This window comes from Chrysemys picta, chromosome 4 (genome assembly GCF_011386835.1).
Source record: "Chrysemys picta bellii isolate R12L10 chromosome 4, ASM1138683v2, whole genome shotgun sequence".
Taxonomy (NCBI): Eukaryota; Metazoa; Chordata; order Testudines; family Emydidae; genus Chrysemys; species Chrysemys picta.
The window spans coordinates 61,745,730-61,759,440 of NC_088794.1; the positions used below are offsets into that span (position 1 = coordinate 61,745,730).

A 13,711-nucleotide genomic window follows, 5' to 3' on the forward strand; every position below is an offset into this window, starting at 1 on the left:
ATCCCTCCTTTACCGTGCGAAGCACCCAAGTGTCCGATGTGATCCGGGACCATGCACGATAAAAAGGGGGAGAGACGTGACGAGAAGGTAAGGTTGGACGGATCCAGGGTTCTACCTGGAAGGTCGTCCTCGACCAAGCCATCAAAATGGTGGTCTAGGCCCCTGTGTAGGCCTTGGCTGGGCAGACGACTGGCCGAAGGGCTGCTGTTGTTGCCTCCTCCTGCCCGTTCTTGGCCTTCTGCACAAGGCATCCCCTCGATTTTGAGGCTGGTACGGCCAAGGGGCCTGCGGTGGCCTAAACTGCCTACGCTGAGTGACAAAGGGGTGTGAAGGCCTAGTGAACGGAGAGTGGTCCGTGAGTCCTTCAGGCGGGGCCCTTCGAAAGGGAGGTCCTGAATCGTTTGTTGGACCTCGTGAGGGAGGCCGGAAACTTGAAGCCAGGCTCCACGCCTCATGACCAGGCCCGTCACCAACGTGCGTGAAGCTGAATCGGCCGCATCCAGGGCCGCCTGGAGGGAAGCCCGGGTAATCAATCTCCCCTCCTCAACCAGGGCTGAAAACTCGGTTCGCGATTCCTGTGGAAGGAGGTCTGTGAACCTAGACAAAGCCGAGCATGTGTTGTGTCCATACCGGCTCACTGATTGGCAATTGCTGATTGGCAATGCGCAACTGCAGGCCCCCCATTGAATACACCTTGCGCCCAAACAGGTCCAACTTTTTGGCCTCTCTATTTTTAGGCATAGCCCCCTGAAAGCCTTGGCGTTCCCTCTGGTTGGCCGCATCAACCACTAGGGAGTCCGGGGGAGGGTGTGTATACAGATGTTCATACCCCTTGGTTGGGGCAAAATATCGCCTCTCAGTCTTTTTGGCCGTAGGGGCCAGTGAGGCTGGAGTTTGCCACAAGGTGCGGGTTGTGTCCGCAACGGTTTTTATGAGAGGTAGGGCTACCCTAGATGGGCCTGACGGGGTCAGGATATCAATCACGGGATCTGTATCCACCTCGATCTCCTCAGTCTGGATCGAGAGGCTCTGGGCCGCTTGAGTAAGGAGCTGTTAGAGGATCCTATTGTCCTCTAGGCCTGGTGCCGCTGAAGTTCCCGCTACTGCCTCGTCCGGAGATGAAGAGGAAGATGTCCCCTGCAGAGGGCCTTCATCACACGGTACTCAGGCTGCGCGGCCGGTGCGGGCTCAAGATGCGACACCGCGGCGGGTACCGGGGTCGCCACCGAGCGACGAGGTGTGTTGGATGGTGCCTGCGCTGTTGGGAGCAAGGTCCCCGTCGGTGCCGTTGTTTGACCAGGGGGTGCCGTGTCCCTTTGTGGCACACTCCTGTCAGATGGCGGGGCCGGTGGCAGTGGCATTAGCGGCGGAGCTGCTGACACTGAAGAGACAGATGCGGCTCGTGAGCGGGGTCCGCACGCCTGACCCACTGACTGATGGTAGGCCCACGGCGTCCAGAATGGCCACTGGGGGGGCGGTTACCATTGCTGCTGCTGCCACTGCAGTGGGCACAGTTGGGTACTCGTACGCGAGGACGATCGCCTGCTCCTCGATCTGTTAGAGCGGTACGAGTCCACCTCCAAGTCAGAAGTCTCTGAATAGGAGGACATAGGAGGCGCGGTACCCACTGTTGCCGGAGGGGGTGCTTGCACCGGTGCCGTTAAGGTGACGCGGCGTGGAGAGCGTGGCGAGAGCATTGCCGGTTTGCCCCTAGAGTGGTAATGGGGCCGAGCGGTAGCCGGAGGGTCTCTGCACTGGTGCGACGACGCCGGCACCGGGAGGCTCAAGAGGTCTGATGCGGCCTCGAACGCCTCCGGCGTCGGTGGGAGGCGCATCTCCTCCATCGTGTCCGGGGATCTAGGCCTTTCCGGACGCGACCATACCCTCTCCGAGGCGGGAGTCAACGGGATGGCCAGATGGGTCTGCGGTGCGAGTTGTCCTGTAACATTCGTGGACAGCACCAGAGCGTTAGAGTTCCGGTGGGGAGATTGTTCCCTCAGTGGCCTGTTCTTTTTAACTGGCACTGGCAATGGACAGCGGCGTCTTATAGAGGATGGCTTCTTATGCGCCGACTCTCTCCGGTGCCGGGGTTTCGGGGCCTTGGCCTCACGAGTTATCTCCGGTGCCGGGGCACTGCGCACCGAGGATGAAGTGCTGGGTGCCGGCTCGGAGGGCCCGGGATCTGATTGCAGCCGCAGTGCCGCCTCCATTAGGAGGACTTTAAGTCTCTGCTCTCTATCCTTGAGAGTCCAGGGGCGAAAAGCCCTGCAGATACTGCACCTATCCCTTTGATGGGTCTCTCAGAGGCACCTTAAGCACGAAGAGTGCGGGTCACTTTTCGGCATAAATTTCCTGCAGTCCTGGCAGAGTTTGAACCCTGTGGACCCGGGCATGCCCCAGCGGGGCAACGAAAGTTGGGGAACCCTCCCCCCCCCCCAACTAATATCTAACTAACACTAAACTAACTAACTATTTACAACAACTACGGAACACTGCCACGATTGCTGAAGAGCAAGCGAAGTTCCAGCTAGCCGTCACCGGCAGTAAGACGAAACTGAGAGGGTGGGGGGGTCGGCTGGCCCCTATATACAGCGCCACGAGGGCGCCACTCCAGGAGGCACCGGAGCCGACCCTACGGACGCTGCTATAGTAAAATCTTCCGGCTGGCATGCACGCGGCACACACACACCTGCTTGGAATGGACATGAACAATCACTCGAAGAAGAATACAGAATTACAATAGGTTTCTTTAAACTGAAAAATCATTCAACACAAGACTTGTATTTTGTAAAACCATGAAATGAAAGTATGCACTCAGAGAGCAAATTAAGACTTACCTCTTCTTCTGGCCTAAGTTTAATTTTTCTATCTCTAACTGGAAAGCCACTGCCAAACTCCTTTGAAGCAATATCAGCCCCATATTCCACTGTGACATCCTCTTCAATGGTGCTCACAAGTCGCCAAAACTCTTTTTCAACTAGCTCTGTGGGAACCATCTGGGTATGAAACATGAGAAAGAGAAAATATAAGCCCACACAGAAGGTTGCACTTCTCACAGTGCTTATGGATGTACAGTAACTAAAGGTAACAAACACGTGACATATATAGAAGAAGCAAATTCAAGGACGAAGTTCACAAGCTTCAAATATTTTCCCATCATGTCAAAGGGACTTTAACTAGAGCCAGAAACATACCTGAGTATCATTGGTTACATCAGGTGTGCATGCTCTCTCTCTCTCTCTCCTCTCCCCCTCAGTTAATAGTTACTTTCTGAACTTCATAGTGGAAGTTACTTATTAGTGCAATTATGTAAAACTAAACCAACACAGCAAAACGTTAGTATTGTAAGGCTCACAAAACTGCATCAAATGTTGCATTTTTCCTTCAGTAATCAGGGACATTTGGGGCAGGAGTTTAAGGAGGAATATATTTTTGGATGGTGGCGGAAACCAGAAACGTGTGGAGCAGAAACCAAAATACTAACAAAGAACAGAAGCCTTTACAAATTAACATAATATTTAAATAAGAGCTTTCCCATTTGATTTGTTCACATTCAAAATTCTGGATTCTTCGCCACCCCAAGTTTAATACTTTAATAAGCATGAAAACTGAAAATTGTATTAAAGCATCATAGTAAGCACATGAACATACATGTACTGGCATGTTAAAATAGTCTGACTTGAATGCATCGGCCATTTCTCCAAATGTGCGAAGTGTGTAGTCTCTTGCCGCTTGTTCAAAACCAAATGCTTCCTGTGGTTTATTACACTCCTGCAATTAAAATATGGTTATTTCTACCAATGAGTTAAAAATAAGACATTTTGCACTTCAGTATTTTTCAAACGTAGATCTCAAAGTACTTTACAAAGATGGATCAGTATTATCCCCATTTTACAAATAGGGGAAAACTGGGGCATTTCAGTGAAATGACTCGCCCAGGGTCACACAAGCAGCCACTGGAAGAGTCAGAAATAGAACCCATCATGCCTATCAGCTCTGAGCTTAATCCACCACACCACAACAATATTTGTTTGTAAATCAGATGAATCACTAGTGAGATCAGCATAGCTAGCTCATAGCAAATTCTGCTTCCTCTGCTATAGCAAAGCAGAAAACACCACAAACGTCATCTAAGTTGAAAACCCCAGTGACATAGTGCTAAGATTTCATTATGCTATCTAAAATCCAAAGCATCCTTTCTCAGTGGTTTTAATACTACTAAAGTAGATCAAATTTGGGGCCCAGCATATGTTGTAATGTCTAACAATCTGAAATGTACCCAGTCCTTGTTTCAGTTTCATCTTCTACCACGCATTTTACAGGACTATTTTCATCATAATAAATTGCAGTTCTGAACTTCTGATCATTAGAAGCCAGGAGAGAACAAAAACACATTTCAACCTGATTTCTCAGTTTACCTGAGCCAGACACTGGGGACACCTCCAGTCCCCTTTGGGAACATCATGAAGGGGTGGAATTAAACAAAAAGTATGGTAACTGTCATCACAGCCATCACACAACAGGAGACGGTCTTCATCATTACCACTGCCACATAAGAGACATACATACAAATCCACCTGTAACAAGAAATTACCAAAGTGGGAATTTAAGTGCTTTAAGCAGTTCATGGCAAGAGATCATTTTGATAACTAAGTCATTTGTCACATTTACCAGTGTTTATTTTTATTTTATTTCCATAAAAGAACAGAGACCGTGAACATCAACTTTGTTCTCCTTTGTGGTAGAAAGTATCAGAGGGGTAGCCGTGTTAGTCTGTAGCCACAAAAACAACAAGGAGTCCGGACTCCTCATTGTTTCTGTGGTAGAATTTATATAAATCCCTTTGAAATTAAGAAATCACCACCAAAAGTGTTGAAGCCTGGCCAATCTATTTTGCTAAATAAAGAGACTCAATTTTATTCTTAGTACTGGAGGGATCTCCTGCTCTTTACTTTCAGACTGGTCTGTGTGCAAACACTTCAACATCCTGAGGCCAACTGCCTGGAGCAGCCACCAGAAAACAGGGGAATTCTGGTTATGGGAGCATCTTCCTTCTTCCTCAGAATTAGTGGACTGGACCCGAGCCCTTCACCAGGAAGGCAACAGCTTTCTAAGCAGAGCCATTTGCTTTTGGACAGGGCAGGCCTTCAGTGCTGTGTCATGAGAGCTCCACCCACATCATCTAGGACAGGGGTCTCAAACTCAGATGACCCCGAAGGCCGCATGAGGACTAGTGCATTGGCCCGAGGGCCGCATCACTGACACCCCCCACACTGCCTCTGGCCCTGCCCCACCTCTTCCCACCCCTTCCCTGCCCCATTCCAATCCCTTCCCTGAAGTTCCCACCCTAAAGCTGCCCCCAGGGGGTGCAGAAAGGGAGCAGGGTGCAGCGGGGGCTGAGGGCAGGATGCTCATGGCAGGGAGTTGGTGTGTGGGGTACAAGAGGGGTGCGGCAGGGGGTCGGGGTGCAGGGTGCAGCAAGTGGCTCAGGGCAGGGAGTTGGGGTGTGGGATGCGGCGGGAGCTCAGGGCAGGGAGTTGGGGGTGCAGGAGGGGTGCAGGATGCGGCAGGGGACTCAGGGCAGGGAGTTGGGGGTGCAGGAGGGGTTCAGGGTGTGAGCTCCAGCCTGGTGCCGCTTACCTAGAGCGGCTCCGGGGTGGCAGCGGTGCTCACTGGGGCCAGGGCAGGCTCCCTGCCTGCCTTGGCCCCCGGCTCCACGCTGCTCCGTTCCAGGAAGCAGCTGGAACCGTGTCCCTGCAGCCCCTGGGGAGGGGGAGGGGGACAGGGTCCCCTGCTTGTGCTGGTCTTGCTGCTCCTCCAGGTACCTCCCACTAAGCTCCCATTGGCCGTGGTTCCCTGTTCCCGGCCAATGGGAGCTGCGGGGGGCGGTGCCTGGAAGGAGGCAATGCCGGAGCCCTCTGCCTCCTTCCCCCTCCCCACGGCCCAAAGGGACGTGCTGCCAGCTGCTTCAGAGAGCAGCATGAGGCTTGCAGTGTCAGGAGGCAATCCCATGGGTAAGCAGAGGGGCGGGCAGGTGCGGGGAGAGGTGGGGAGCTTGGCGGGCCACACACAAGAGCCCCGCGGGCTGCGTGTTTGAGACCCCTGATCTAGGAGATCCACAGAAGAGGGAGCAGGCACTCCTAAGATTCACAGGAGCACCTGAAGGAGAGTAAGGGCGAGTTTTTTGGAGGTAGAGGAAGGAGAGCTATGGAGTCTGGTGAACAGAAGCAGGAACTTAGCTAGTAGGAAAAAATGTTACTGTTTAAAGCCTTGCTTAAACAGGGAACGACAGCAGTACTGCTGCAAGACAACTGAGGATAGAATAGTACTCCCAGTACCCTTTATTTTGTACCTCTAGGGTCTGGTGCAATCCTGTCTTCCAGTAACTATGCATTCCTCCCCCTCCCGCCTAGTAAAAGGGTATGTGTGTGAGAAGGATCCAGGCAGTGGGAAGGACTGAAAGGGCCCGTATATTGTTTTCTCCATAACTACAAGTTTCCCTTTCCTTTGCTTTTTAGGAGAAGCATCTGCTATGTTGAACCAAATAGCGCATCTGAGTTAGAGTTCCAACAGTGGAGTAAGAGGTGGGTCTGCTAGAAAGCTGGGTGCGAAAACTCTTATTACATCTTCTTTCTAACTGGTACACCTACGAAGAGAATGGTTTCAGAGTAGTAGCCGTGTTAGTCTGTATCCGCAAAAAGAACAGGAGTACTTGTGGCACCTTAGAAACTAACAAAAGCTTATGCTCAAATAAATTTGTTAGTTAGTCTCTAAGGTGCCACAAGTACTCCTGTTCTTTCTACTAAGGGAAAGATCAGTAGATCAACCCATATCCAGAGTGATGAAGCCTGGAGAAGAACCAGGTTTCTTTTGACTGTTCTATCACAGTTGCTATTTTAAGGCAGTACTGTGGGGAAGGATAGAAATTATTTCAGTTGAAACAGGGTGAAATGAAATTACTTTATTTCCTGCTTATGACATGAAATCCTGATGGTACCTATGTTCCAGCAGGCATAGACACTCTGTTTGTATTCCTATGACTGGAATGAGAGTAATTCAGGAAACTCCCATTCCCACTACCTATGCTATACTATGCGCCCAGCTCTAACCCAGGACTGTCTGCAATTAGAATTAAGTGCCAGAAGGGCAGGGAGTACTCACTGCATTAGTGCTTTTTTTAGAGCGCCCTTTTGATTTCTCTCTCTCCAAGTCTCTTTGTTCTCTTTTCTCAGCAGGTTCTCGTTTCACTGTGCCAGGCATTTCCTTCTCTGATCCAGGAAAGGAAAATTAGACTATTACTTGGTTTAACAAATATTTCACAGCATAAACAGTATTTGAAGCATGTATTATCATATCATTATATACATTTGGAGGGGCTCTCTTTCTGAGTGAATCTGTTCCTATTGAGATATGGCTACTGCAATGGCTATGCTCATCTTTAGGTATCTGTGCAAAGACTGCCAAAAGTGCCAGATTTTGTGGGGGTTGTGTAATATGGACACAAAGGACACCAAACATATTTTCATGTTACTTTAGGCAGCACTTGAACGCCTACCTGGAAAGGCTAGTATTATCAGGATAAAACAAGCATGGGATCATGAACAGATGCAGGCCACTCCAAACACGTATGATTTATTTAGAATTGATATTTTAAATAGTTTCAAGTATCAGAGGGGTAGCCGTGTTAGTCTGGATCTGTAAAAAGCAACAGAGTCCTGTGGCACCTTTAAGACTAACAGATGTATTGGAGCATAAGCTTTCGTGGGTGAATGACATGCATCCGACGAAGTGGGCATTCACCCACGAAAGCTTATGCTCCAATACATCTGTTAATCTTAAAGGTACCACGGGACTCTGTTGCTTTAAATAGTTTCAGTGATCCAAAGGACTTAAAAAAAAAAAAAAAAAAAAAAAAAAAAGGACGAATGCAATTTCAGGTTCATAGACATGGTTGGATTATTCTTTAATGGGACATTTCACAGGGACACAAAAGAAACAACACTATAACGTCCTATGATGATTTTCATACTTTATTTTCTTGCAATGGCAACTGCCCTGAGAAAATATCCCAAAAAACAAAATAGGTACCAAAAGGAGTCTTCTGGGAAGGGGAGCTCTTCATACTGCTTTCTAGCAACCCCACCCCCATCCCCATATATCTGCTCAAGCAGCACAATGACAGGCACTCCTCAGAATAAGGGAAAGCTGCCACAATGTAGGGTCTTTCGGGGGGTATGCAGTAAAAGAAGAACATGCAGTGATCCTCAGGGCTCCAAGTGGAACTCTGAAGGTTATAAGTTAAGGTGCACTATGCTAGGAGAAATCTGCTGTGAAATCTGGTTTGTTCTCTAAATCTGACAGATCATCAGGGTGGACAGAAACAGGTGATGAGATATTAAATTACATTAAGAAATATAAATATTGATCCACATGTTAACACAAATTACAACTCAATCTCATTGTTCAGAAATATTGTTCATACCCCAAGTTTATTTTAAAAAAAATCTGCAAAGTCAAACAAGTCTACAGTCCGGGTTTGTGAGAGAAAATCAAGAAATGGGACAAGTCATCTAGGGAGTAGTTTTGTTACTTTTTAAATAAACTAAATAGTTTTCAGATTTGTTCTACTGAACTCAGTCAACAATTTTTATTCTTTATCAGGATATCATGGATCATTTATTCTATTAACCTAGAATTGTTTATTATAGTGACTTGGAAGCACCACTGTAGTTAAAGTTGTATCATGACATCTATTTTAAAGGTCAATCTTTCTAAGGCTATGTCTACAGTGGCAAAGTTTTTTTTTACCAAAAATTTAGTCAATGAGCAAAAAGCATAAAAGAAAATCATTGTTGCACGTTTACACTGTCCTCCTCTGTCAGCATAGCACGTCCACACTTGGGGTAGTAGCATCAATTGTGAGAGCAATGAATTGTGGGTAGCTATCCCACATTTCAGCTCTCCACCTTCTACTGCTACGTATTGTGGGATGATGGAGTGGATCGCAGCACATCGTTGGTCCGGGCTCAATGTCCCATGATACCTTGCTTTCCATCACTCCATTCCATGTGCTTGAGTCTTCGGTTCATGGCATTTTTAAACATCCCTTCTTTTCTGCTTGCCCCACCATCTGTCTGAAAGAATGTATCCGCACGGCTCTCCCATGTTCTGCTAGCTATCAGTAGCACATCCTAAATGGCAGTGCAGTTAATCGTGAAATTCCAAACTCAGTGGGATGCATAGTTGCCTGACATGCTGTCTGACATCGATAGGAGCAACATTAGATTATTTTTGGCATTCCTGACACAGCTGAACATGGTGCACCCTCGCTTTTCAGCTCGGGAAACTAGCACAGAGTGGTAGGTTATGCAGGTCTGGGATGACTAGCAGTGGTTGCAAAACTTTTGGATGAGGAAAGCCACCCTCAAGAATAGTATCCCTGATAATGTCACGGCAAACCTGGTGGCTGAACTTTGTGACTTTGTCCTCACCCACAACTATTTCAGATTTGAGGACAATTTATGCCTTCAGGTCAGCAGGCCTGCTATGGGTACCCACATGGCCCCAACATTTTTATGGTTGACTTAGAACAACGCTTCCTCTGCTCTCGTCCCCTAATGCCCCTGCTCTACTTGTGCTACATTGATGAAGTCTTCATCTGGACCCATCGGAAGGAGGCCCTTGAGAAATTCCACCGGGATTTCAACAATTTCCACCCCACCATCAACCTCAACCTGGATAAATCCACACAAGAGATCCACTTCCTAGACACTACAGTGCTAATAAGCGATGGTCACATAAACACCACCCTATACCAGAAAGAGGAGGTTACTCACCCTGTGCAGTAACTGACGTTCTTCGAGATGAATGTCCCTGTGGGTGCTCCACTCTAGGTGTTGGTGCGTCCCTGCGCCTTCACTCAGAGACTTTTCGTAGCAGTACTCGTACTGGCCACACATGCGCAGAGGCTGCCCCCCGCAGTGAGTCTAGGATAATAGTGCGCATGCGTGGCCAATCTCCTCAGTTCCTTCTCTACAACGGAGGCTACCCCAACTCCGAAGTAGAGGGGAGGAGGGTGGGTAGTGGAGCACCCACAGGGACACTCATCTCGAAGAACGTCAGTTACTGCACAGGGTGAGTAACCTCCTCTTCTTCGAGAGAGATGTCCCTGTGGGTGCTCCACTCTAGGTAACTTAAAAGCCGTGTATCTTAAGGAGGTAGGGACTTCGGATCTGATAGGAACGCCGTTGATAGTACAGCCCTGCCCAAACGTATATCAGATAGAGGGCCTTGAGTAAGGGCATAGTGTTTAACAAATGTGTGCTCAGAGGACCAGGTAGCTGCTTTACAGATATCAGCCAGGGGAACTTTGCGTAAGAATGCTACAGAGGCAGCCATAGATCTAGTAGAGTGTGTTCTGATGCCGTCTGGAGGTGTAACTTTCTTCATCTGATAGCACAACCGGATGCACTGAGAAATCCAGTTCGAAAGTCTCTGGGTAGAAATAGGTGTACCTCTGGAACGCTCCGCGATGGAAACAAAAAGTCTGGAAGAATTTCTAAAAGGTTTGGTTCTATCCAAATAGAAGGATAAGGCCCTGCGTACGTCTAGTGTATGCATTGAGGCTTCGAACGAGTTTGCATGTGGCTTCGGGAAAAAGGTTGGTAAGTGAATCGGCTCATTAATGTGGAACGAGGAGTGTACTTTAGGAAGAAAATTGGGGTGTAACCTGAGGGTAACCTTGTCTTTGAAAAATATCGTATATGGTGGGTCTGCCATAAGAGCTGCTATTTCTCCTGCCCGCCTGGCGGAGGTAATTGCCACTAAAAATGCTGTTTTCATCGAAAGGTGTAAAAGAGAACACGTGGCTAGGGGTTCAAATGGTTGTTGGGTTAGGCAAGAGAGAACTAGATGAAGGTCCCACGGGGTGGTGGATGGTTTTATGTCTGGGTATAGGGTTTGGAGTCCCTTGAGGAAGCGCTTGGTGATAGGATGAGCAAATACCATCAATTTTGTCATGAAAAGTTGTAATAGCAGCTAAATGGACCCTGATGGAACTGGAAGAAAGGCCGGATTGCTTAAGGTCCAATAGGTAGTCAAGTATGAGCGGAAGAGGTGCTGACGTGGGACTAAGTTGTTTAGTTGAACACCAGTGTGTGAATCGTTTCCACTTACATAGATAGGTGGTGTGTTCTGCTATGCAGGAGCACTCTTTGAACTTGTTCAGAACAATCTAGTTCATTTTGGGAGAACCATGTAGGAACCATGCTTTGAGGTGGAGCATGGATAAGTTGGGGTGAAGAAAACGGCCATGTTGTTGTGATAAGAGGTTCGGAATGAGAGGCAAGGGGATTGGTGGTCGAATGGACATTTTGGTGAGAAACGGAAACTAGGGCTGTCTGGGCCATGATGGGGCAATTAGCATCACCTTGGCTCCATCTGTTCGTATTTTTATCAGGACCCTGTTCAGAATCGGTATCGGGGGAAACGCATACAGTAAGTTTTGGTGCCATGGGATCATGAATGCGTCTCCCAGGGAATGTTTGCCTAGCCCTGCTCTGGAGCAAAAATTGGGACATTTCTTGTTTTTTGCAGTTGCAAAGAGGTCTATTGCTGGGTAGCCCCAAATGCGGAATATGTTGCGAATGGTGTGCTCGTTTAATTCCCATTCGTGATCCCACGGGAAACGTCTGCTTAGTTCGTCCCCTGTGGTATTCATCACTCCAGGAAGGTAGGCCGCTGATACCCGGATGTTGTTCGCAATGCACCAGTTCCAGAGTTTCATAGCCTCTGTGCACAGAGACTGGGATCGAGCTCCCCCCTGCCTGTTCACGTAGAACATGCATGCAATAATGTCTGTCATTATGCGTACGTGTTGGTTCTTGATCAGTGGTAGGAATTGACGGCACGCATTGCGAATGGCTCGAAGTTCTAGGACATTTATATGGAGAGAGGTCTCGGTTGAAGACCAAAGCCCCTGGGCTGTGTGGTGAGACATGTGTGCACCCCATCCTGTCAGAGATGCATCGGTCGTCAGTATGAGGGATGGAGCCTGCTGAAGAAAGGGGACTCCAGAGCAGAGGTTGGAGTGAATTGTCCACCACTGTAGAGAATCTTTGACTCGGGCAGGTAAGGAGAGAGTCTTGTTTAGAGGGTGCACATTCGGTCTGTACACCGTGGCCAACCACGCTTGGAAGCACCTCATATATAGACGTGCATTTTGAACGACGGAGGTGCACGAGGCCATGTGACCTAGTATTTGTAGGCAGTCCTACCTCTATGACCCATTTGTCGGATGTAATTTTCTGCCATTGATGAGAGAATGGTCGTAGGCGGTGTCCAAAGATAGGTGTGCCGGCTGATGTGGGAATGCTGTTTTCTAAACCCTCGACCAATGCTTCAAATCTGCCTATTAGTTGGAGGGGGTTGCAGCGCCCCTGTAGAATTAGGACGACGACGCTGGAATCTTGGTCTTTGGCGATGTTGTTGCTGTTGTTGTTCCTGTGGTCTATAGGAGTGTTGTGAAAATGTGGGGTAGCGTGGTCGGTGATAAGGTTGATATCTATATTGTCGTCTTCTGGTCGCAGGTGGCTGGAGGCCTAGGGACCGGAGGGTTGCTCTTGCGTCCTTCATCGAATGCAGCATGCCGTTTGTGGTGGAGGCAAAAAGTTTTTCCCCATCGAAGGGAAGATCTTCAATGGTGCTCTGGACCTCTCGAGGGAAGAAGGAGGAAGAGAGCCATGAACCCCGTCGCATGACCACTGCTGTGGCGGTCGACCTTGCTGCAGTGTTAGCTACATCGAGGGCCGCTTGGAGAGCGGTGCGTGATATGGTTTGTCCCTCGGAAACCAGAGCTGTGAATTGTTGTTTCTTCTGTTCTGGGATGTGATCAATAAAATCCATGAATTTATTATAGTTTTTGTGGTCATATTTTGCAAGGACTGCGGTATAATTAGCTATGCGAAATTGTAGCGTCGAGGATGCATATACTTTACGGCCGAAGAGGTCCAGGCGTTTACTGTCCTTGTTGGCTGGGGTGGAGCGGGCGTACTGTTGTTTGGCCCTCTGGTTTGCTGCGTCCACTACCAATGAGTTTGGCGCTGGATGGGTAAAAAGGAATTCAGAGCCCTTTGAAGGAATGAAGTACTTCCTGTCCGCTTGTTTACAGGTAGGTAGGCTAGTGGCTGGATTCTGCCAGATGGATTTAGCGGGTTCTAAAAGGGCTATGTTGATTGGTAATGCCACTCTAGAGGAAGAAGAGGGCTGCAAAATGTCTGTTAGTTCATGCTGTTGTTCAGTGACTTCCTCTAAGTTAATTTTCAAGTCACCTGCAGCTCTTTTAAAGAGGTCTTGGAATTTGGCATAGTCATCCAACGGGGTTGGAGGAAGGGGAAGTAAGGCTTCCTCAAGCGTTACGTCGGACTCTGCTGGAATAGGAGCAGGACTCAGTTGCTCCTGGGAGTGTGACGGTGCTGCCTGGTATCTTATGTCACTGGCAGGTCCGTCACGAGGCAGTGCTAAACCGGTGTTGCGCCTGGTCGAAGTGCCGTAGCGCATGTGTTCTCGGGGGTACAATGCCCATGGTGCCCAACCTTGCCCTGGTGGTGGGTAGGGCATAGGTGGTGCCATCCAAGGGTTCACTCCCCATGGGGCAGGATACTGAGAACAGGCTGAGGTAGGTTTTTTTTGTAACCCCTGTTGATCTGGGTCT

At 48.6% G+C, this 13,711-nt stretch overlaps 1 protein-coding gene across 16 annotated transcripts in view; it reads right to left on the reverse strand.

Moving 5' to 3' along the window:
- Positions 1-13,711, reverse strand: part of KDM5B (lysine demethylase 5B) — a 179,329-nt gene that overhangs the window by 100,239 nt on the left and 65,379 nt on the right. For all 16 annotated transcript variants that reach the window (XM_065595091.1, XM_065595087.1, XM_065595092.1 and 13 more), the window contains 4 exons: positions 7,162-7,268; positions 4,419-4,577; positions 3,652-3,771; positions 2,838-2,996 (listed from right to left, as the gene is read on the reverse strand). In XM_065595091.1, coding sequence (XP_065451163.1) covers positions 2,838-2,996; positions 3,652-3,771; positions 4,419-4,577; positions 7,162-7,268 — 545 coding nt within the window. The remainder of the gene's footprint in view (positions 1-2,837; positions 2,997-3,651; positions 3,772-4,418; positions 4,578-7,161; positions 7,269-13,711) is intronic.